At 40.1% G+C, this 22,135-nt stretch overlaps 1 protein-coding gene across 6 annotated transcripts in view; it reads right to left on the bottom strand.

The window, feature by feature from the left end:
• The window catches only part of scn1laa (sodium channel, voltage-gated, type I-like, alpha), a 196,914-nt gene that overhangs the window by 39,361 nt on the left and 135,418 nt on the right, over window positions 1-22,135 (bottom strand). For all 6 annotated transcript variants that reach the window (XM_043693899.1, XM_043693898.1, XM_043693903.1 and 3 more), the window contains one exon: window positions 20,430-20,702. In XM_043693899.1, the coding sequence (XP_043549834.1) occupies window positions 20,430-20,702 (273 nt within the window). The remainder of the gene's footprint in view (window positions 1-20,429; window positions 20,703-22,135) is intronic.

The following is a 22,135-nucleotide window of genomic DNA, read 5'->3' as shown; positions in this document are numbered from 1 at the left end:
TATGGGGACGGCAAACACGAGGGGACACAACTTTAAAGTGAGGGGAGATAGGTATAAGACAGATGTCAGAGGTAGTTTCTTTACTCAGACAGTAGTAAGGGTATGGAATGCTTTGCCTGCAACGGTAGTAGATTCACCAAGTTTAAGTGCATTTTAGTCGTCATTGGACAAGCATATGGGACGTACATGGAATAGTGTAGGTGGGATGGGCTTCAGGTTAGTATGACAGGGCGGTGCAACATCGAGGGCCAAAGGGCCTGTACTGCGCTGTAATGTTCTATGTTCTATGTTCCTGAATCTGACTTCTCTGAGTGGCTAACTAACCCTTGCTAATCCCCTAGGCCAGTACTGGAGGCCACCCTTGACTTATGTTGCTGGGACCCCTGACTAATGGGTGCCTCCAGGAACTTCCTAAGTACAACTCCCTGAAGATTTTGAGACATTACTGTACATCCACTTGTTTTGTGCAAAATCCGGAGAAGATGTGAGACTGACAGCACACTGCCATATAGGAAGATGTACACCCTCTTGACTGAGGACTGCTGACCAGCAAAACAATCTGCCTGGTTGTATGACTGCACCAATAGGCAAGGCAATGCAAGATATCTTGTCTGGTGCATTTAGCAGGACAGGAAGCTGAATGTTTATGAGGTGTCCTGCAATGTTAATGAGGCATTTAACAGCTACAATCCCCACCTGCCACTTTGCCATTCCCTAGCGAAAATCACACCTCACTGCTTGGCAAATGCATAACGGATGCAGTGAGATGCTCCTCATGTCAGGATAGACCTCGCCAGACTCTTCATACTATTCTGACACTCAAACCACTATAGCCCACATTGAATGTACTCTGATAACATTCTGCCGATAGTCTTGCACAGTTCAACGTATGTACTACTTGATTTCTTCCCAGTTTCAAAATCGCTTGATATTTCAACTATATAGTAGTCTAGTGTCTATTCCAGTTTATTGTCTAAAATTTAAAAAATGTGATCCCTTACATAGTATACATTTTACAGGTTCACTTTGAAAATAAATTTTCTTTAATGATGCTCAATCACCAGTTTTAAACAGGATCTTGTGGTGCAATGATAGCATCCATATGTCTGAGGCGGGAGACCTGGGTTCAAGTCCCACTGCTTCAGGGGTGTGGAATACCATCTCTGAACAGGTTGATTTGAAACTATCTGAAATAGCTGGACTATCAAACAATTGGAATGCATCAATACATTTTGCCTTGTTCATGCTGAAAGAAGTTGCATTTAGGAAAGAGCAATTTAATGCACATCAACTACAGTGTAACATTTTGCAACATGTCCAGCACTATCCATGCTGGTGTTACCAGGTTGTATTGATTCTTAGTTTAGTTTGCTTCCATTATGTGATGCCATTTAACAAAGATCAAGTAGTAACATTTTAACTCTTTAACTATTTACAATTCATCACTCCTAATTAAAATATGAACATGTACCAAATCCTTTTTCAGAGCTGATTCACACGTTCAGTTTTTGTGGTGGTAAAAATATCAGCATTACCATCAGTACTTCTGCAAAACTGACAGAAACGCTGCACATGCATAATTACATGGAGGAATCAAAACTTGCTGTCACTAATTCCCCATTTCTCCAGAGGTCACATACTGAGATCTCCCCAGACTGTAATCAATTCAAAATCTTTGAATTCACAAGACCTTCCACTCTTATGCCCTTGGCCCATGGCAGTTTACACACAAAAAAATCTTAAATTATAATCTATCTGTAATTTTATTTGATGTGTCTATTATCTTATTTTATAAATTATTTCTGATCTCTTATTTAAATTCTGTTCTCTTATCTCTTTACAAGTGTTCAGAAATTGTCCAGATATCATTCCTCAGAGAAGTAAACAGTGCAGCTTATCAAGTCACTTTATGATTAGCTGCACTACTGAATTCTGAGCAGTTCTCCAAGTCATTCACCCTAAGGTTGAGACCCTGAGAACTTACAGCAATCTAGTATCATTAATTTGATCTAATCAGCAAGCACTGCCATCAAGTAACAGTATAAATACTGGAGCGAGATAACCAAACTTAAAATCTGGTACTTTCCTTAGGTGCAAGTTTGGCTGTTAGAGTAGATCATGCAGATAAATCGTTCAGTTTGCCACAATTTACATTTCTGCCATGAAAGGTCAAAATGATATAGGGAATCTTTGATTAATTCAAATGGATAGCTGGTGAATACAAAATAAAATTACTTGCTCAGTAACACCACTGCAGTTCTATGTTTCTGAATGCAATGCATTTTTGCAATTGCAAATACGACGCCTTTTATCTCAGCATCAATAGTGCATGAACATTGATATTGACCATTATGATGTGACCAGGGGATCTTGCCTGGCAGAAGCACATTCCAGCAATCAAGTGTCAAAATTATGAAATAAGTCTATTACTTGGAATTTAATTACTACTCATTATTAAAATGTACCAAATCTAAGAGTCACTTCTATGAATCAATTATACAAATTTTGGGAGGGTTGTCTTCATGAGATTGTATCAGGCTCAGAGCCACTTAGGATTGCTATAAATACAGAAAAGTCAGGTTGCTTATCGTCCTAACATTGGCAGAGACAATATAATTATGGATAGATTGTCTTTACCTAGACTGGTCACTAAAATCCTGTTTTAAATTTTCATTAGTCAGAATAGTTAACTGAGGTCAGTTGTGACCCAACATGTTAATTTATGCAGTGAGTAAATGAAGAGAGTAATGTTTCCAGCATGTTTAAATTGTTTTATCATCCTTTCCATAAAACATTAAATAAAGGACACTACATTATCCCTATTACTGTGCTGCAGACACTTCACTGACAATTAATTCTCTGGAGCTATCTGGCAATAAAAATGGAAACGTTAGTTGCTGAATTAGCTACTGTTCCATGTACTCTTGGCTCTCTCTTCCAGACAGTAAGCTAGATGGTTGACCTCAGAGCTTTCGTCAGATTTTTGTGCCAAAAATTTGCACAGTCACGCTGCTAAATGTAACAGCTACCTTTACATAAATTATTTACATAAATAATATGTGTTTACATAAACTAAAATATTCCAATAAATTGTTAGTATTTGCCCCAGCAAACTCTCATTGTCTCAAGCCTATATGACATATAAAACAGAGTTCTGAATTTCAGTCATATTTCTGAATTAAATCTGATTTTTTCATCATTAATCCTCAATCAACATCTGCATTTGGTCCATTTGTGGAACTAGAACAACAAAATAAGTACCATAGTGTCATAAATAAGATAGAACCTGCAATACTTAATGGGCTGGTCTATATGCCACTCATGCCCCCACCCTCAGCCATCAGATTGGGTTTTGGGGAATATGTAAAATAGGTCAGGTGTCTAACCTATCATCTTCCTGCCAACCCCAAGCTCACTCCCATAACACATTACCTGGATACATACTTATGCTAGGACAAAGTGAGGACTGCAGATGCTGGAGTACCAGAGTTGAAAAATGTGGTGCTGGAAAAACACAGCAGGCCAGGCAGCATCTGAGGAGCAGGAGAATCGACGTTTCGGGTATAAGCCCTTCTTATGCCCGAAACGTGGATTCTCCTGCTCCTCAGATGCTGCCTGGCCTACATACTTGTGCTGACTATTATATATGAGTAAATAATTAAACTTGTCAGCAAGTCCATTGAACTGATTTGATTTGATTTATTATTGTCATATGTACCGAGGTATAGTTAAAATTGTTGTGTTATGTGCTTTACAGGCAGATTGTACTGGACAAATGCATCAGGATAACAGAATTAAGTGCAGGATACAGTGTTACAGCTGTCGAGAAGGTGCAGAGAGAGATCAACATTAACATTAAAGAGGTCCATTCAAAAGTCTGATTAATACACTGCACATGTTAACAATGACAGTTAAGTCACGAGAGTAACATTCCAGATTCATGCAAATACATGAATTTGGAGCAGGCCCCTGAAGCTTGCTCAGCTATCCAATCAGATCATGTTTGATTTTATTTATGTGAATTCCTGCCTAGCCCAATAACCTTACACTCCCTTGCTTAGGGCTCTTGTGACACAGTTATAATGACCCTATCCAGGAGCCAGAAAATCTGGATTCAGGTCCTACCTATACCAGAAGGCATAACATCTCTGACCAGGTTGATTAAAAGTATTTAAAACTCCAATTGAAAAAAACTAACAATGGCAGGTGAAAGTGAGCACGATGACTATTATGGCTGATACAAACAAAGGTAGGTACCTCCTTTGGGGAAGCTTTGCACGTGTTGTGGGCATGCTCTAAAGATGTCATCTCCCCTCCGCCTATCCAAATAAATCCAGCTCCCACCATGATTCCTTCCTCTGTGGGTTTGAGGGTACTCCTTGCCTTAAAACTCTGAGACTTACCTTGTGGGGCAGCCGTGTTCCTTTGAGCTGCGTAGTGGACTCAGGTTCATAGTTCCTTGAAAGTGGAGTCGCAGATAGATAGAATATTGAAGGTGGCACTTGGTATGCTTCCCTTTATTGGTTAGTGCCTGCAGCATAGGAGTTGGGAGGTCATGTTGTGGCTGTACAGGACATTGGTTTGGCCACTATTGGAGTGTTGCATGCAATTCTGGTCTCCCTCCTATAGGAAGGATGTTGTGAAACTTGAAAGGGTTCAGAAAAGATTTACTAGGAGGTTGCCAGGGCTGAAGGGTTTGTTCTATAGGGACAGACTGAAAATGCTGGGGCTTTCTTCTCTGGAGTGTCAGAGTCTGCGGGGTAACCTTGCAGAGGTTTATAAAATCATGTCAGACATAGATAGGGTAATTTGAAAAGGTCTTTTGCCCGGTGTGGCGGAGTCCAAATCTAGAGGGCATAGGTTTAAGGTGAGAGGGGAAAGACATAAAAGGATCCAAGGGGCCACTTTTTTATGTCAAGAGTGGAATTAGCTGCTAGAGGAAATGATGAAGGCTAGTATGATTACAACATTTAAAAGCCATGTAGATGGGTATATGAATAGGAATGGTTTAGACGGAAATGGGCCAAATGCTGGCAAATGGGGCTAGATTTATTCTGGATATCTGGTTGGCATTGACAAGTTGGACCAAAGGGTCTGTACCTGTGCTGTACATGTCTATGGCTTTAGTGCTGTGCAAAGCCCTCTGCTAATTTGGAGATGGTTTTCTCCATGTTTCATGACAATGTTTAAGAGGCTGTTTAGTGGGCTAACCAATACACCCAGCATTTCTGTGCACATGCCTTTCAACATCATTCTTTATGCAACATGATTATCTGAGTCGTCTGAAGTGCAATTAATCTGCAATCTCACTTTCTGTGGAGCTCACACATTAATCATCCTTCCTGATTGCTTGACTGCAGCACACTTGCACCTGGGGACTCACCACCTGTTGATTTCAAATTTATATTAACTTCTAAGGATATTTCAGAGAAGGTTCACTCGATTAATTGCAGAGATGAAAGGCTTGCTTTATCACGACAGACTGAGCAGTTTATGCCAGATTTTTAAAACAGACAGCAGGTGGAATTATTTCTCTCAAAAGGTTGTGAATTTGTGGAATTCACAATCCCAGAGTGCAGTTGAGTCCAGGATTCTAAATAAATTTAAGAAGATGGACAGATTGCTAACAGCAAAGGTCTTTTCTTGAGGATGGGCGAGTTCAAAACCAGGAGGCATATTTGTAAGGTGAGAGGAAAAAGCTTTAAAAGAGACCCGAGGAGCAACATTTTCATACAAGGGTGATTTGAATGTGTAATGAACTGCCAGAGGAACTGGTAGGTGCAGGTACAACTACAATATTTAAAACACATTTAGATAGGTACATGAATAGGAAAAGTTTAGAGGGATATTGGCCAAATGCAGGCAAGTGGAACATGTTTAGTTTGGGAAACTTGGTCGACGTGGACGAATTGAACCGAAGGGTCTGTTTCCGTGCTATGTGGCAGGGTATTGGCAGTGGGCAGGAAAGTGGAGTTGAAGTTGAGAAGAGATCAGCCGTAATTGCTTTAAATGGTATAGCAAGCTCAAAGCTGAATTGCCTATTGCCACTCCTAGTTCTTATATGCAGTGTTAGTATCTGAGTTGGTGTCCATGAATATCAGATTGAGTGACAGGAACTCTTCACCAGTGCTGAATTGTTGCTCCCTCTCCCATTCTAGGATTTGCTGTAGCTGGACAGGGAGCTATACTTCGGTGCCTGAAAGTAGAATATCAGAAGGAGAAGTCTGTGATGAGGAAAAGAGTGTTGTGTAGTAAGCAGGCATTCAATCGTCACACCAGCTGTATTATGTCAGATAGCAGGATGAGGGTGTGCTGGGAGTTCAGGTGGGACATAAGACAAGAAAATAGCATCATTCTCAGTGATGTTGAAATACCTAGGCTCTGTCACAGCAGGTTCTGTGATAAGGAAAGTCATTTCCTCCTGTAGGAGTCATGGAGTCATTACAGCACAGAAGAAATCAATGCAATACATGAAGTCTATGCCATCTCTCCATGGAGCAATCAAGTCAGTCCCATTCCTCTGCTCTGTCTTTCTGGCCTTGCAGGTTTATTACTTGCAAGTGCTCATTTAATTTGTTTTTAAAATCATCGATTGTTTCTACTTTCACTACGTACAAAAGCAGTAAGTTCCCGGTCATTACCATTACTGAATAAAAAAATTGTCTTCACTTTCCCACTCAACCTTTACTTCATGCATAAAATTAAAATCTATATTGAATAGTCCTTGTGTGATCAGCTACTGCAAACAGCTATTCTTTGTCTATCTGATCTAAACATGCCACAATTGTGTACTCCTCTATCAAATCTCCCTCAATTTCTTTTGCTTTGAGGAAGATAGTCCCAGTCTCTCCATACTAATCTTGTAGCTAAACACCTCATCCCTGCAATCATTTTGCTCAATTTCCTTTGCATTTGCTTGAGCAATCTCACATCTTTCCTTAAGTGCAGTGATTAGAACTGGACACAATAATCTAGTTGTAATTCAATCAGAGTTTTAGGAAGGTTCAGCATTACTCTTATGCAATCCGTAGGTCTATTTATGAAGTCCATGATTATCTGTGCTTTGCTATCAGCTCTCTCAATGGACGTATTTTGGAATGAAGCCATTAAGTCTGTATTGCCTTTCTCTAACACATCTTCTGAAATGCATCACCTCATACATCTCCAATAACTACTTTCTATTGTATTTTTAAATTCAATTATGGGACATTTTGTCCATCCCTTGTTGTGCTGGAGAAGGTGGTGGTGAGCTGCCTTCTTGAACCACAGTAGTCCATTTTCTTTAAGTAGACTCACATTTCCATTGGGAAGGGAGTCCCTGGATTTTAACTCCACAACAATGAAGGAATGGTCAGGATAATGAATGGCTTGGAGGGGAATTTGCTAATGGTGCTGTGTCGGCTGCCCTTGTCCTTCTAGATGGCAGCGGTTGTAGATATGGAATACATCTTGGAAATGAAGGAAAGTTCTCTGAAGCAGTGCAAATGATTGGGAATAGGACATTGCCCTGAGAAATCCTGCACAGATGTCCTGCAGCTGACATGACTGACCTCTAATAACCACACCACCTTCCTACATATCAGGTATGGCACCAACCACTGGTAAGTTTTCCCCCAATTCCCATTTCCTTATGTTTCGATAGGGCTTTTTAATGCCACTCTTGGTCAACTATATCCTTGATGTGAGGGGCATTTTTATTCTTACCTCACCTCTGGAATTCAGCTTGTTTGTCCATATTTGATCCAAGGCTGTACTGAGGTCAGGAGCTGAGTTGTTCTGGCAGATTTCAAACTGAGTTTTAATAAGCAGATTATTGCCAAGCAAATTATTTTTGTTAGCATTAATAGTGATACCTCCCATCACTTTTCTAATGACTGATAGTAGACTGGGTGGTAACTAGCTGGTTTGGTTTCTCCTGCTTTTAGTGTCTTGGAAATGCCTGGATAATTTTACATATTGTCAGGTAGATTCCACTGTGGGTGTTGTATTGAAACAGTTTGGCTAAGGATGCGGCATGTTCTGAAGCATCTCTTCGGTACTGCTGTCAAGGCCCACAGCAGTATCCTGTGCTTTCAGCCATTTTTTATATCATTTGGAATGAATTAAATCAGTTGAAGACTGGCATCTATGATATTGGAAACCACTGAGGAAGACCGAGATGGATCATCCAATTAACATTCCTGGCTTAAGATTGTTGCAAATGCTTTATTCTTACTTTTTTAAACTGACGTTCTCATAATTGACAATTGGGATATTTGTGGAGCCTCCTCCTCCAGTGAGTTGTTTAATTGTCAGCCACCATTCACAATGGATATGGCTGGACTCCAGAGCTTAGATCTCTCTTGTCACGTGGACTGACCAGGACCTGGAGAGTGGTGGGTGAAGGAAGAGTCTCCGGCTGCAGCAGCAATAACACCAGGATGAGTGGGATCAGCTTCACCCCAGTCCAGGCTTTTCCTTTGAGTGGTCTTCTGAACTGACTCCCTCTGGAAGCACTCTCAGGCGGAGGCACAAGGTCGAGACGTAGGTCCAGGCACGAGATGGAGGAGATGTAGCGGTCTTGGCCTGGCGTGATGGTCTCCCACTGTGGAAGTCTCGTCTCCATGTGGAAGGCTTCTTCGTCTTCATCTTCAGTGGAGGCTTCCAGCCCAGTATTCTGGCCGACCAGTGTGGTGGTCTCACCTTGGCTGCATCTTCAGTAGTATATTCTATCATTCCTTAAGCACATTTCCCTGACTCCAGGAGCTGTTAACTGAATTGTAATGAACTTTGTCAATAACTTTAAAAAATAGAATTATATGTATAACTTCTGTCATTGATGTAAATGCTGTGGTGGAGCAACTTTTAAAACTTTGCACTGTATTTTTCATGTAAAAGTATACATGTAAAAGTATACATGACAAGAAATTTTCATTCTATAAATTTCTATTCTATTCTAGATCTGATTCGCTGGTTGTGGAATCCTTTAGGTCTAACACTTGCTGCTTACACTGGCACAAAAGTTATTCTGTTTTGTAGTTTCATGAGGTTAACATTTTTAGGTATGCCTAGCGGTGGTCCTAGCATATCATTCTGCACACTGTATTAAAGCAGGGCTGATTAGTTTGTTTGATGGTTGTACAGTGGGGGTTATCCCAGGCTATGACATTGCAGATTGCATTGAAGTTCAAATTTACTGCTGCTGGATGCTGTTCTTGAATTGGAAAATCAGTTCAAAGTCTTTTAATTTATCACAGTGGTAGAGCCACACAACACGATGCGAAGATGGCATTTCATTCCCAAAAGAACTGCGTCGTTTTCACTCTTGTTGACACTGTCATGGACAGTTGCATCTGTGACAGGCAGGCAGATTGGTAAGGATGAGGTCAAGTATGTTTTTCCATTTCAACCTGCCCTGCCATGCATCCAGTCAATCAGCGATGTCCCTGAAGACTCAAACAATCTGATCAGTAGTGGTGCTGACGAGCCACACTTAATGGTGGACTTTGAAGTTGCCCTTAGATTACATTCCGTGCCCAGCGTTTCTTCTAAGTGATGTTCAACAGGGAAAGTTACTGAACTATCCAGTGAGGTGGTACGGATTGGAGCAGGTACATGGTAACCAGCAATAGTTTCCTTGCCCATGTCAGGGCTCTGCAGTCAATGCTGGGCAGCTCGCACCTGTCTGTATACTACTGTGCCATCAGCTCTTCTATGTCTGTCCTGCCAAAAGGACAAGATATACCCAGGGATGGTGATATGGTAAGGTATGATTCCATGTGTGTGACTATGTCAAGCTGCTGCTTGACTAGTCTGTGAGTCAGTTATCCCAACTGTGGTATTTGTTCCAGTTGTTAGGTCAGACGATTTTGCAAGGTCGACCAGCCCTTGTATTCCATTGATTTTTCTAGTGCCTTATTTGATGCTATGTTGTCCACCTAATTTTTGTTCAGACATTTTTGTGATTGATACAACTGAATGGCTTTCGAGGCAACCTAATTACTCTGGCTCTGGGGTCACATCTAGGCCAGATCAGGTAAGGACCGCAGTTTTCCTTTCTTCAAAAACATTGGATGGGTTTTTAGAGCAGTTTACAATCCATCATTAGACTTTTAAGCCCAGATTTTTTTAATTGAATGCACATTCTATGGATCTATTGAGTAAGATTTGAACTTGGATCCCCAGAACATTGCCTATAGGTTGATAGGAATCTAGAGACTTGTCTATCTTATCTAGAAGCAGATCAATGACCTGTTACAGTTAAATGCATTTGTGTTTCAATATCTGGATCATTCAACTGTCCATCAGTGTACCTATGGTGGCTTTATCTTTTAGTTTGAGTAATAACCATTTAGGGTGACTCACTGTTTTCTGCCCATATACACATTTAAAAAATGTCCACATTGGTGTAGAACTTCCTCTTTCTTGAGTTTCAATTTTGGTAATCATCCTATGTGTGAAACATTCAAGCACAATGTTAAAATCCATTAAACTTAATCTACATTGAACTTTTGTGTTCAATTCCCCATTCTTTAACTTCAACACAAAAGAAAACAATTGGCTAGTCAAGCACAGTCTGCTTACCCCACATCGCTATCCTAAAAGGGTTAACCCTAATGTAACCTTTGCTCCTTTGTTCAAGACTCACCCATTAAGTACACATTCTTTCCACAACCACTTTAACAAGGCCAATTTGAGATTTTATAAACTTCAATCAATCATCCATAATTTTTCTTGTGAAAACAAGTCTAGCCCGTTCAATCTTTCTTAACAGGACAAACTGTTGTTTGCAGTTATCAAGTTAATGTACCTCCTCTGAACCACCTCCAACACATTTACATTCTCGTAGTTGTGGTTATGCTCACCGAGCTGGGACGTTGATTTGCAGGCATTTTGTCCCCTGTCTAGATGACAACTTCAGAGCTTTGGAGCCTCTTGTGAAATGCTGCTGTACTGTGTCTTCTGGAATTTATTTGGTTCTGTTCCTGCTGCTTCCGGTTTTCGGTTGTTGTTGTACTGGCTAGTATATTGGTTCTCGGAGTATATGCTTGTTGACGGAGTCCATGGATGAGTGTCATGCTTCTAGGAATTCTCTGGCTATCCTCTAGTTAGCTTGTCCTATGATTGTTGTGTTCTCCCAGTTGAATTTGTGGTCCCTGACATCTGTATGTGTGGCTACTGGTTGTGGTGTTTCGTGGCTAGTCGGTGGTCATCGATGTGGATAGTTAGTTGTTTGCCTATATGCCTTATATCGTGTTTTGTGCAGTCTTTGCATGGAATCTTGTAAATTACCTTAGTTTTGTACATGATGAGTATCGAGTCTTTTGTCCTGGTGAGTTAGCATTCTTTTACATTTACATTCTTCCTTAAATATTCAGACTGAAATTGCACACAATATTTGAGATGTGGCCTCACCAATGCCCTGCATAAGTGAAGCATAACAGCTTTAGTTTTATGTTCAATTCCTCTTGCAACAGAGGATAGTATTCTGCAATAATTTTTAATCATTTGTTACTGTGTCCTAACTTTTCGAAATTCGTACACATGCACATCTAGATCTCTCTGGACCTAGGAATTCTGAAGTCATTCTCTGTTTACATAATATTTGCTTTTGTTTTCCTTCCAGCCAAAGTGATCAACTTCACATTTTCATACATTATGTTTCATCTACTAGATTTTTGCCCACTCAACTGACCTATCCATATTGCTTTGCATCCTTGTCATGTCAATTTCACAACATATATTCATACCTATAATTACAGCAAAAAAACTGCTAATGCTGCAAATCTGAAACAAATACCAAGAATGCTTGAGAAGGTCAGCTGGTCTCGCAATATCTAAAGAAGTCAGACCAGACTCGAACCTTTAACTCTCTCCACAGATGCTGTCAGACCTGCTGAGTTTCTCCAGAATCTTCACAATTTGTTATGTACTTGCCTACCTTTCTTTGTGTCATCTATAAATTTGGCCACCATGTGTTTAATCCCCTCATCTAAGTCATTGATAAAAAGTATGAAAAGAAAGCCCAGCATAGATCTCTATGGGACGCTACTCGTCATACGTTGCCAATCTGAAACACATGCATGCTACTCTTTCAAAGAATTCCAATCAATTGGTTAAACATAATTTTCCTTTAAAACAACATACAGACTTTTCTTCATTGCCTTCAGATTTTCCAAGTGTTCAGTTATAACCCCAATAATATTCAATCGAATAGCTTCCCCATGACTGTTAAGCTAACAGGCCAATAGTTTCTGACTCCCTCTCTCCCTTGTTGAATAGAAAGGTTATAGTTGTTTCTTTTGAATTTGATGGAACCTTTCCAGAACCTCAAAATTCTGGAAAGTTAATACTAACACATCTACAGCCTCATTAGCCACCTCCTTTAAAAAAAACCCAAGATGTGCACTAACAATTCATTTACTTTGTTATGAATGCTATGTGTATTCTGGTAAAGAGCAATTAATGTTGGCTTTTGTTACCTTCATAGCACCTTGATTGGCATAGGGATAAGAAAATTAGGGAAGTAAATACGTGGCTAAGAGATTTGTGTGGGAAAGAGGGGTTCCATTTCATGAGACACTGGCATCAGTTTTGGAACTGGGGCGATCTGTACCGATGGGGCGGTCTCCACCTGAACTGATCTGGAACCAGTATTCTAGCGAAAAGGATAAATAGGGTGGTCACCAGGACTTTAAACTTGTGAGTCGAGGGGAAGGGAAAGAGAAAGCAACAGGAAGTATGGAGTCAAGTAGAAAGATAAGCAGCAGGTTAGCAAGTGTGCAGAGTTTACGTTCAAGGCAGACTAGGAATGAAGCAAAACGGAAGGATAACTTAGGACATATTACTAGAGATGTTGGAAATCCTGATGATGAGAAAATTAGCATTAAGGCTCTTTACCTGAATGCTCGTAGTACTCGTAACAAGGTAGATGAGTTAATGGCACAAATAATTGTGAATGATTATGATGTGGTAGGCATCACAGCGGGCTCAGGACTAGCAGTTAAACATCCACGGATTTACAACGTATCAAAAAGACAGGGAGGTGGGCAAAGGGGGTGGGGTTGCCTTGTTAGCTTAGAATGAAATTAAATCTATGGCACTGAACGACATAGGGTCAGATGATGTGGAGTCTGTGTGGGTGGAGTTCAGGAACCACAAAGACAAAAAAACCATAATGAAAATTATGTACACACCTCCCAGCAGTGGTCAGGACCAGGGGCGCAAGATGTGCCAGGAAATAGATAGGGCATGTCAGAAAGGCAAGGTCACGGTGATCACGAGGAACTTGCAAATGGACTGGATGAATAATGTTGGCAGTGGAACCAAAGAAAGGGAATTCATGGAGTGCTTACAGGATGGCTTTTTGGAACAGCTTGTGATGGAGCCCACAAGGGAGCAAGCTATTCTGGACTTAGTGCTATGTAATGAGCCAGACTTTATGAAAGGTCTTAAAGTAAGGGAACACTTAGGAGGCAGCGATCATAATATGGTAAAGGTCAGTCTGCAGTTTGAAACAGCAAAGGCAAAATCCGATGTAATGGTGTTTCAGTTAAATAAAGGTAATTACAGTGGCATGAGAGGGGAACTGACGAACATCGACTGGAAGCAGAGCCTTGGGCGGAAGACAGTAAAGCAACAATGGCAGGAGTTTCTGGGTGTAATTGAGGACACAGTACAGAGGTTCATCCCAAAGAAAAGAAAGATTAACTGGGGAGGGGGGATTAGACAGCTATGAATGACAAAGAAAGTCAGGAAATGTATCAAAGAAAAAGACAGAGCCTATAAAGTGGCCAAGAGCACTGGGAAATCAGAAGATTGGGAACGCTACAAAAACACAGGACAACAAAGAGAGAAATAAGGAAGGAGAGGATCAAATATGAAGGTATGCTGCCAGTAATATGAGGACTGATAGTAAAAGTTTCTTTCAATACATAAGAAACAAATGAGAGGCGAAAATAGACATTGGGCCACTCCAAATTGATGCAGGAAGGCTAGTGCTGGGAGATAAGGAAATAGTTTAAGAATTTAGTAAGTAATTTGTGTCAGTCTTCACAGTGGAAGACATGAGTAATATCCCAATAATTAAGGAGAGTCAGGGGGCAGAGATGAGTATGGTAGCCATTACAAAGAGAAAAGTGCTAGAAAAGCTAAAAGGTCGACAAATTGATAAATCTCTTGGGGTACATCCTAGAGTTCTGAGGGAGGTGGCTGAGGAAATAGCAGAGACATTGGTTGTGATCTTTCAAAAATCACTGGAGGCAGGGAAAGTCCAGATGATTGGAAAATCGCTATTGTAACCTCCTTGTTCAAAAAAGGATCAAGACAAAAGATGGAAAATTATAGGTCGATTAGCCTAAACTCGGTTGTAGGTAAAATTCTAGAATCCATCGTTAAGGATGAGATTTCTAAATTCTTGGAAGTGCAGTGTCAGATTAGAACAAGTCAGCATGAATTTAGTAAGGACAGGTCATGTCTGACAAACCAGTTCGAATTCTTTGAAGAGGTAACAAGTAGGTTAGACCAGGGAAATCCAGTGGATGTTATCTATCTCGACTTCCAAAATGCCTTTAATAAGGTGCCTCACGAGAGGCTGCTGAGTAAGGTGAGGGCCCATTGTGTTTGAGGTGAGCTACTGAAATGGATTGAGGATTGGCTGTGTGACAGAAGGCAGAGAGTTGGGATAAAAGGTTCTTTTTTGGAATGGCAGCTGGTGAGAAGTGGTGTCCTACAGGTTTCAATGTTGGGGCTGCAGCTGTTCACTTCATATATTAATGATCTGGATGAAGGGACTGGCAAAGTTCGCCAATGAAATGAAGTTAGGTGGACAGGCAGGTAGTACTGAGGAGGCGGGGAGGCTGCAGAAAGATTTAGACTGTTTAGGAGAGTGGTCCAGGAAATAGACTCGGAGAGTCATAGAGATGTACAGCAAAGAAACAGACCCTTCGGTCCAACACATTCATCCCAACCAGATATCCCAACCCAATCTAGTCCCACCTGCCAGCACCCAGCCCATATACCTCCAAACCATCCCTATTCATATAACCATCCAAATGCCTCTCAAATGTTGCAATTATACCAGCCTCCACCACTTCCTCTGGCAACTCATTCCATACCCGTACCACCCACTGAGCGAAAAAGTTGTCCCTTAGGTCTCTTTTATATCTTTCCCCTCTCACCCTAAACCTATGCCCTCCAGTTCTAGACTCCCCCACCCGAGGGAAAAGACTTTATCTATTTACCCTATCTATGCCCCTCCTGATTTGTAACCCTCTATAAGGTTACCCCTCAGCCTCTGATGCTCCAGAGAAAACAGGCTCAGTCTATTCAACCTCTCCCTATAGTTTAAATCCTCCAAACCTGGCAACATCCTCGTAAATCTTTTCTGAACCCTTTCAAGTTTCACAACATCTTTCCGATAGGAAGGAGAGCAGAACTGCATGCAATGTTCCAACAGTGGCCCAACTAATGTCCTGTACAGCCACAACATCACTTCCCAATCCTGTACTCAGTATTCTGACCAATAAAGGAAAGCATACCAAACACCTTCTTCACTATCCCATCTACCTGCGACTTCACTTTCAAGGAGCTATGAACCTGCACTCCAAGGTCTCTTTGTTCAGCAACACTCCCTAGGACCTTACCCTTAAGTGTATAAGTCCTGCTAAGATTTGCTTTCGCAAAATGCAGCACCTTACATTTATCTGAATTAAACTCCTTCCGCTACTTCTCAGCCCATTGGCCCATCTGATCAAGATCCTGTTGTAATCTGAGATAATGTTCTTTGCTGTCCAACACACCTCCAATTTTGGTGTCATCTGCAAACTTACTAACTGTATCTCTTATGCTCACATCCAATTCATTTATGTAAATGTCAAAAAGTAGTGGACCCAGCACTGATCCTTGTGGCACTCCACTGGTCACAGGCCTACAGTCTGAAATCCCACCCTCCACCACCACCCTCTGTCTTCTACCTTTGAGCCAGTTCTGTACCCAAATTGCTAGTTCTCCCTGTATTCCGTGAGATCTAACCTTGCTAACCAGTCTCCCTTGGGGAACTTTGTTTTGTGCCTTACTGAAGTCCATATAGATCACATCTACTGCTCTGCTCTCATCAATCCTCTTTGTTGCTTCTTCAAACAACTCAATCAAGTTTATGAAACATGATTCCCCATGCCCAAAGCTGTGTTGACTATCCCTAATCAGTCCTTGCCTTTCCAAATACATGTACATCCTGTCTCTCAGGATTCCCTCCAACAACTTGCCTGCTACTGAGGTCAGACTCACCAGTCTATAGTTCCCTGGCTTGTCCTTACCACCTTTCCTAGACAATGGTGCCATGTTAGCCAAACTCCAGTCTTTCGGCGCCTCACTTGTGACTATTGATTATACAAATATTTCAGTAAGAGGCCCAGCAGTCACTTCCCTAGCTTCCCACAGAGTTCTAGGGTACACCTGAACAGTTGCTAGGGATTTATCCACTTTTATGTGTTTCAAGACATTCAGCACTTCCTCCTCTGTAATATGGACATTTTTTTAAGATGTCACCAGCTATTTCCCTACATTCCTTATCTCCCATGTCCTTTTCCACAGTAAATACCGATGCAAAATACTCGTTTTGTGTCCCCCCCATTTTCAGCGGCTCCACACAAAGGCCGCCTTGCAGCTTTTTGAGGGGCCCTATTCTCTCTCTAGTTACCCTTCATCCTTAGTGAGTTTGTAAAAACTCTTTGGATTCTCCTTAACTCTCTTTGCCAAAGCTATCTCATATCCCCTTTTTGCTGTCCTAATTTCCCTCTTAAGTATACTCTTCTAAGGATTCACTCAATCTATCCTGTCTATACCTTGCATATGCTTCCTTCTTTTTCTTAACCAAACCCACAATTTCTTTCATCATCTAGCATTCCGTATACCTACTGATTAAATTCAGCATGGGCAAATGCGAGGTCTTGCATTTTGGAAAAAAGATTACAGGCCTGGACTATTTTCTAAACGGTGAGAAAATTCATAAAGCCAAAGTAACAAAGGGATCTGGGAGTGCTAGTCCAGAATTCTCTAAAGGTTGTCTTGAAGGTTGAGTCCATGATTGAGAAAGCAAATGTAATGTTGTCATTTATCTCAAGAGGGTTGGAATATAAAAGCAGTGATGGGCATCTGAGAATTTATAATGCTCTAGTCAGGCCCCATTTAGAACAATGTGTCCAGTTTTGGGCCTCACACCTCAGGAAGGATACACTGGCACTAGAGTGTGGACAGCGGAGATTCACACGGCTGATCCCTGGAATGGTAGGCCTAATATAGGATGAACGGCTGAGGACCCTGGGATTGTATTCATTAGAGTTTCGAAGGTTGAGGGGAGAGCTAATAGAAACTTACAAGATAATGCATGGCCTAGAAAGGGTGAACACTGAGAATTTGTTTCCATTAGGCGTGGAGACTAGGACCTGTGAGCCCAGCCTTAAAATTAGAGGGGGTCAATTTAGAAAGGAAATGAGGAGACATTTCTTCAGCCAGAGAGTGGTGAGCCTGTGAAATTCATTGTCACGGAATGCAGTGGAGGCTTGGACATTAAATGTCTTCAAGGCAGATCTTGATAAATTCTTGATCTCACAAGGAATTCAGGGCTGCGGGGAGAGTGCGGGTAAGTGGAGCTGAAATGCCCATCAGCTATGATTAAATGCCGGAATGGATTCGATGGGCTGAATAGCCTTAAGTCCACTCCTATGTCTTATGGTCTTAACTAGTCTTGACTGCTGGTCAATCTTATGCTTTTTTTCCCTCTCTGTCCCTTCCTGCCATTTTCTTACATTGATTTCTCAAATTAATGTTTTGCGGTCTTATCTCAACCATATCCTTTGATTTGTTACATTTACCCAAAGTTGATTTCTCACTCCCCCACCGCACCCCCATATTTAGTTTGAAACCTTCTCTACTTACATAGATTTTATTGGCTCACATAAATTCCAGTCCCGGTATGGTTCGCGTATAGACTGTCATAACAGTATAGTCCCCTGTTCCCCAATACTAGTGACAGTATTCCACAAAGTTTCACTCATTTCTTCCACACCGTGTACAGGTATTTACTTCTAAAATCTTATTCACTCTGTGCCAGTTTGCATGTTATTGGTAGAAATCCAGAGTTTATTACATTTGAGGTTCTGCTTTTCAATTTAGCTTCTAACGTCTCATACTCTGTCTGCAGAACTTCCTTCCTTGTCCTACCTTTATTGTTGAACTTATGTTGCTGAATCCTCATCTTTCTACCTCAAATTCTTCTGAAGCCTAGAACAGATATCCCGAACCGTGGCATCAGGCAGACAATGTTGTCATTTGGCTCAAAGTTTTTGCTGCAAAGAACTGTGTTAATCTTCCGCATTATACACTCCCCTCACACTAATTATCTAATTGCTGTCTCACAGACACTTGGTCCATTGATCCATTTCATTATTTACCCTCCCTAGCTGGACTGAGAACATACTAGTCAACACAGTGCAGAAATTCCATGCTCTTCTTTCACTTCACAGTAAAATGATCCCAATCAATATTTGGGTGATTAAAGATCCCCACACTTTAATTTTCTTTGCAGGTTTGCTTCTCTACCTCTCACTATTTGGAAACCTATTGAATTCATGCAGTATCACAATTGCAAATATTTGCTGGTCATCTTTATGTTGCTATCCCTTCATGGATATGAGGTTGGATTAAATGTTCCGAACACGCATCATGCTCACCATTTGAAAAATCAGTGAAAACACATTTGGTGTCTGAGATGGGGTGATCAAGTGCATGTTAAGATGGATTTAAGGAAGGAATGGGACATAGGTGACAGGGGCAAGGGCAAGGGGTATTTTTCTGTGGCCTGATTTCAGCCTTTTTTATTCTAGCCGCATAATGCATTCCTAGATCATGCCAAAGCATCTGGAATTACACAGTGTACATGCTATGACTGCACAATTCAAATTCAGGTCAGTCATTAGTTCTGAGCAAAATATTGTAATCTAATGCTAGGCTTTCAGTTGAACTTGAATGAAGATAATAAAAGATAAATTAATTAAATGTATAAATGCACTCGTTATTTGTATTATATATTTTGCAAAATCTTTGTTATTGACTTTGTATCAACCACTTAGAGGAAACAAGATGCAACTTATAAATATATTCAAAAATAATTTTTAAAAGATTATGACAACTTGGGTTAAAACTTCACTATCAGAGTGAAAAACCTACTTCGGCAAAACAAAATAATCTAAATATAATGTACATTAGAAGACATTGCCACAAAGCATGAAAAAAGTCACAAGAAGTCTCATAATGAATATTGAAAATACAAGCAATAATTTTTTAAAAAAGTAAAAATGATTACAGACTTTTCTAGCTACTGAGCTAACAAGTTTCTGCTCACTTAGAATAGAATCTGATTGTATAGTGTGATTTGGTTAGTACTCCAAATAATTGCCAGTTGAACATTCAATAATTCTCCTCATGCTTAATTGTTTCAATAGAAAGAACAAAATGTGCATTTATATGCTAAATTTCATAAGCTCACAACATTTGGAATCACCTTACAGCTAATAAAGTACATTTGGAGTGAAGTCACTGGTCTAATATTGGTAGAACAGCAGCTACAAATGCTCAAAGGTTCCACAAGTAGTTATGAATTCAGACAGTTGACTTTAGAAATTCGGACTTCCAGATGAACATTGATTAAGATTCTGAACAAATTTCTTGTCTCTTTGTTGCATTATGTCATGTAACCTGAGGAGCTACGTGAGCCCCAAGATTCTTCAGCATAAAACCGATCAATTCTAACAATGCAAAGCGAGTTTGAGTATTATATTCTTGAGAAAATAAAAAGCTGATTATACCATTAAAATTGCTTATAGAAATTAAATTTTACATACTAAGTAGAATCACCATTGTCCCACTCTTTGATTAGAGGGAGACAACCAATGGTGAATATAACCTGAGCATCACCATGATTCAAGTGAGGGGTGAGATCAAGAAGGCAAAAACATTCATGGCAACCTTAGGAAATGTGGGAATTTAACTAAGGCTGCACTCTGCCTTACAAACTAGCTGCCCAGGCAAATGAGCTAACCAGCCCCCTAGAAAATCAAAACCCAAATTCATGAGGAGTTTACGTTCATTGCTGTAAAGGCCATACAAGATCCTCATTGCATCATGTTAAGCCCAATGCATTTAAGTATCTTTCTAAATGGAATAAGAAGCTTCAGGATTTCATAGTACCAAGCACAACGATATCTCTATTCTGCCAAGGAGCACAGCAGGTCTAAGTTTGGTCTAGAGGCTAGAAACAATTGCTTTAATTTAACTGTGTATTCTGGGTGATCTCACTCTTTACCAATCAAACTAAAATTTCAAAACTAGGTTTTTCCCATGCTTGCTTGTTATGTGTTTTCAAAAATCATGTGAAATAACATTGAACTCACCACTTGTAGTAAAGCAAGGTAGCCAGCCCCAACATTATCAAAGTTGATTTTTACATTTTTCCATCGTGCGGTTTCATTAAGCTGCTCACAATCACTTTCATTGTCAACAATCTTGATGGAGAACCGTTTTCCGTCAGTTATATTGATACAGTGGTAGTATCTTCCAGCAAAAAGATTTACACCCATTATACTGAAAATGAGCCAGAATATCAGGCAGACAAGTAGCACATTCATAATGGATGGAATTGCTCCAAGAAGTGCATTGACGACCACCTAATCAAGAGAATTAAGGAAAGAAATGTTAAACATGTTATACATGTTGGAATTGGAAAATTTCCTTGCTAATATAAACAGAAAGCATTAGTTTTGTTAAAAGCACTTTCTGGAAACTGTAGATTATGTATATTAAAGATTCAATATACTAGTAAACAAACAACAGAAACATTGTGCATAAATAAGAAAATAGAAACAATATACAGCAATTTCAGGGAAGTATTTGACCAGATGACATTGCATGTATTGAAAAAAGTAAAATAAAGCAAAAAACCTTGTGGTGGGTCGATGATGTCACAGAATTGATTACTGCAAAAAGAATGCAAAATTATGAGTAAAGTGCAGACATCAAAATCAAAACCATTGGAAAAATAGTGAAATTAGAAAATAAAATCAAACAATGAGAGTTTAGCAGATGTGAGTTTACATTGGTCAAATGTGATACGAATGATTACCTTTTGGTACCCTCACAGGTCAATAACATGAAGTGTGAAGCAACTGTCTGCATGAAGCTATGCTATCTAGAAACACATATCAAGCATTTGAATGTAAAATTCACTTGATTTATCTGCGTTCATTGAAATTCAGTGGGTCTCATTTATTTCTACACCCAATTTTCTAATTTATTCTCTATGATTATATCTGATGTGCACTCCCAGCAGGCATAAACTTATAGCTGGGGCATAAACTTGTGGAATTCATTTAAATTTGTTTCTCAAAATTTTTCAAAAGCTAAGTCAAAGAGCTAGAAATTGAACCTATGTCATTTTATTGATAATTTTCAACTAAAGCATACAATCATTTTGTGTGAAAAATACCAACTTAACTGTTCAAATACAATAAGCAATCATGTGATAACTATATGTCAGCTGGATAATATGTACTTCATTGCTTTCATTTAAAAATATACATTATTGTTTTCTTCTAAATAAAGGTTCAAAATCTTTCTTTAGTTTTTCTACAGGCATCGTTGTAATAACATTTGCAAGTGGAAATACTCCAGTGAAAAAAAATCACACAAGTGAAAAGCTGTATAGAAAAGTGTAAGTGAATTTTACATATCATAATACTTAATAGTATGTGGCCATGTGTTGAGACATTGTAATGAAGAATAGTATAGAAAATGCAAAATAACCACTTCTATAAGGGTTGAAAATGTGTTGCTGGAAAAGCACAGCAGGTCAGGCAGCATCCAAGGAACAGGAGAATCGACGTTTCGGGCATAAGCCCTTCTTCATGAATGAGGAAAGTGTGTCCAGCAGGCTAAGATAAAAGGTAGGGAGGAGGGACTTGGGGGAAGGGCGTTGGAAATGTGATAGGTGGAGGGAGATCAAGGTGAGGGTGATAGGCCGGAGTGGGGTGGGGGCGGAGAGGTCAGGAAGAAGATTGCAGGTTAGGAAGGCGGTGCTGAGTTCGAGGGATTTGACTGAGAC

This window comes from Chiloscyllium plagiosum, chromosome 7, assembly GCF_004010195.1.
Source record: "Chiloscyllium plagiosum isolate BGI_BamShark_2017 chromosome 7, ASM401019v2, whole genome shotgun sequence".
Lineage (NCBI taxonomy): Eukaryota > Metazoa > Chordata > Chondrichthyes > Orectolobiformes > Hemiscylliidae > Chiloscyllium > Chiloscyllium plagiosum.
Note: the sequence above shows the minus strand (reverse complement) of the source record. Positions and strands in the feature narration are given on the sequence as shown.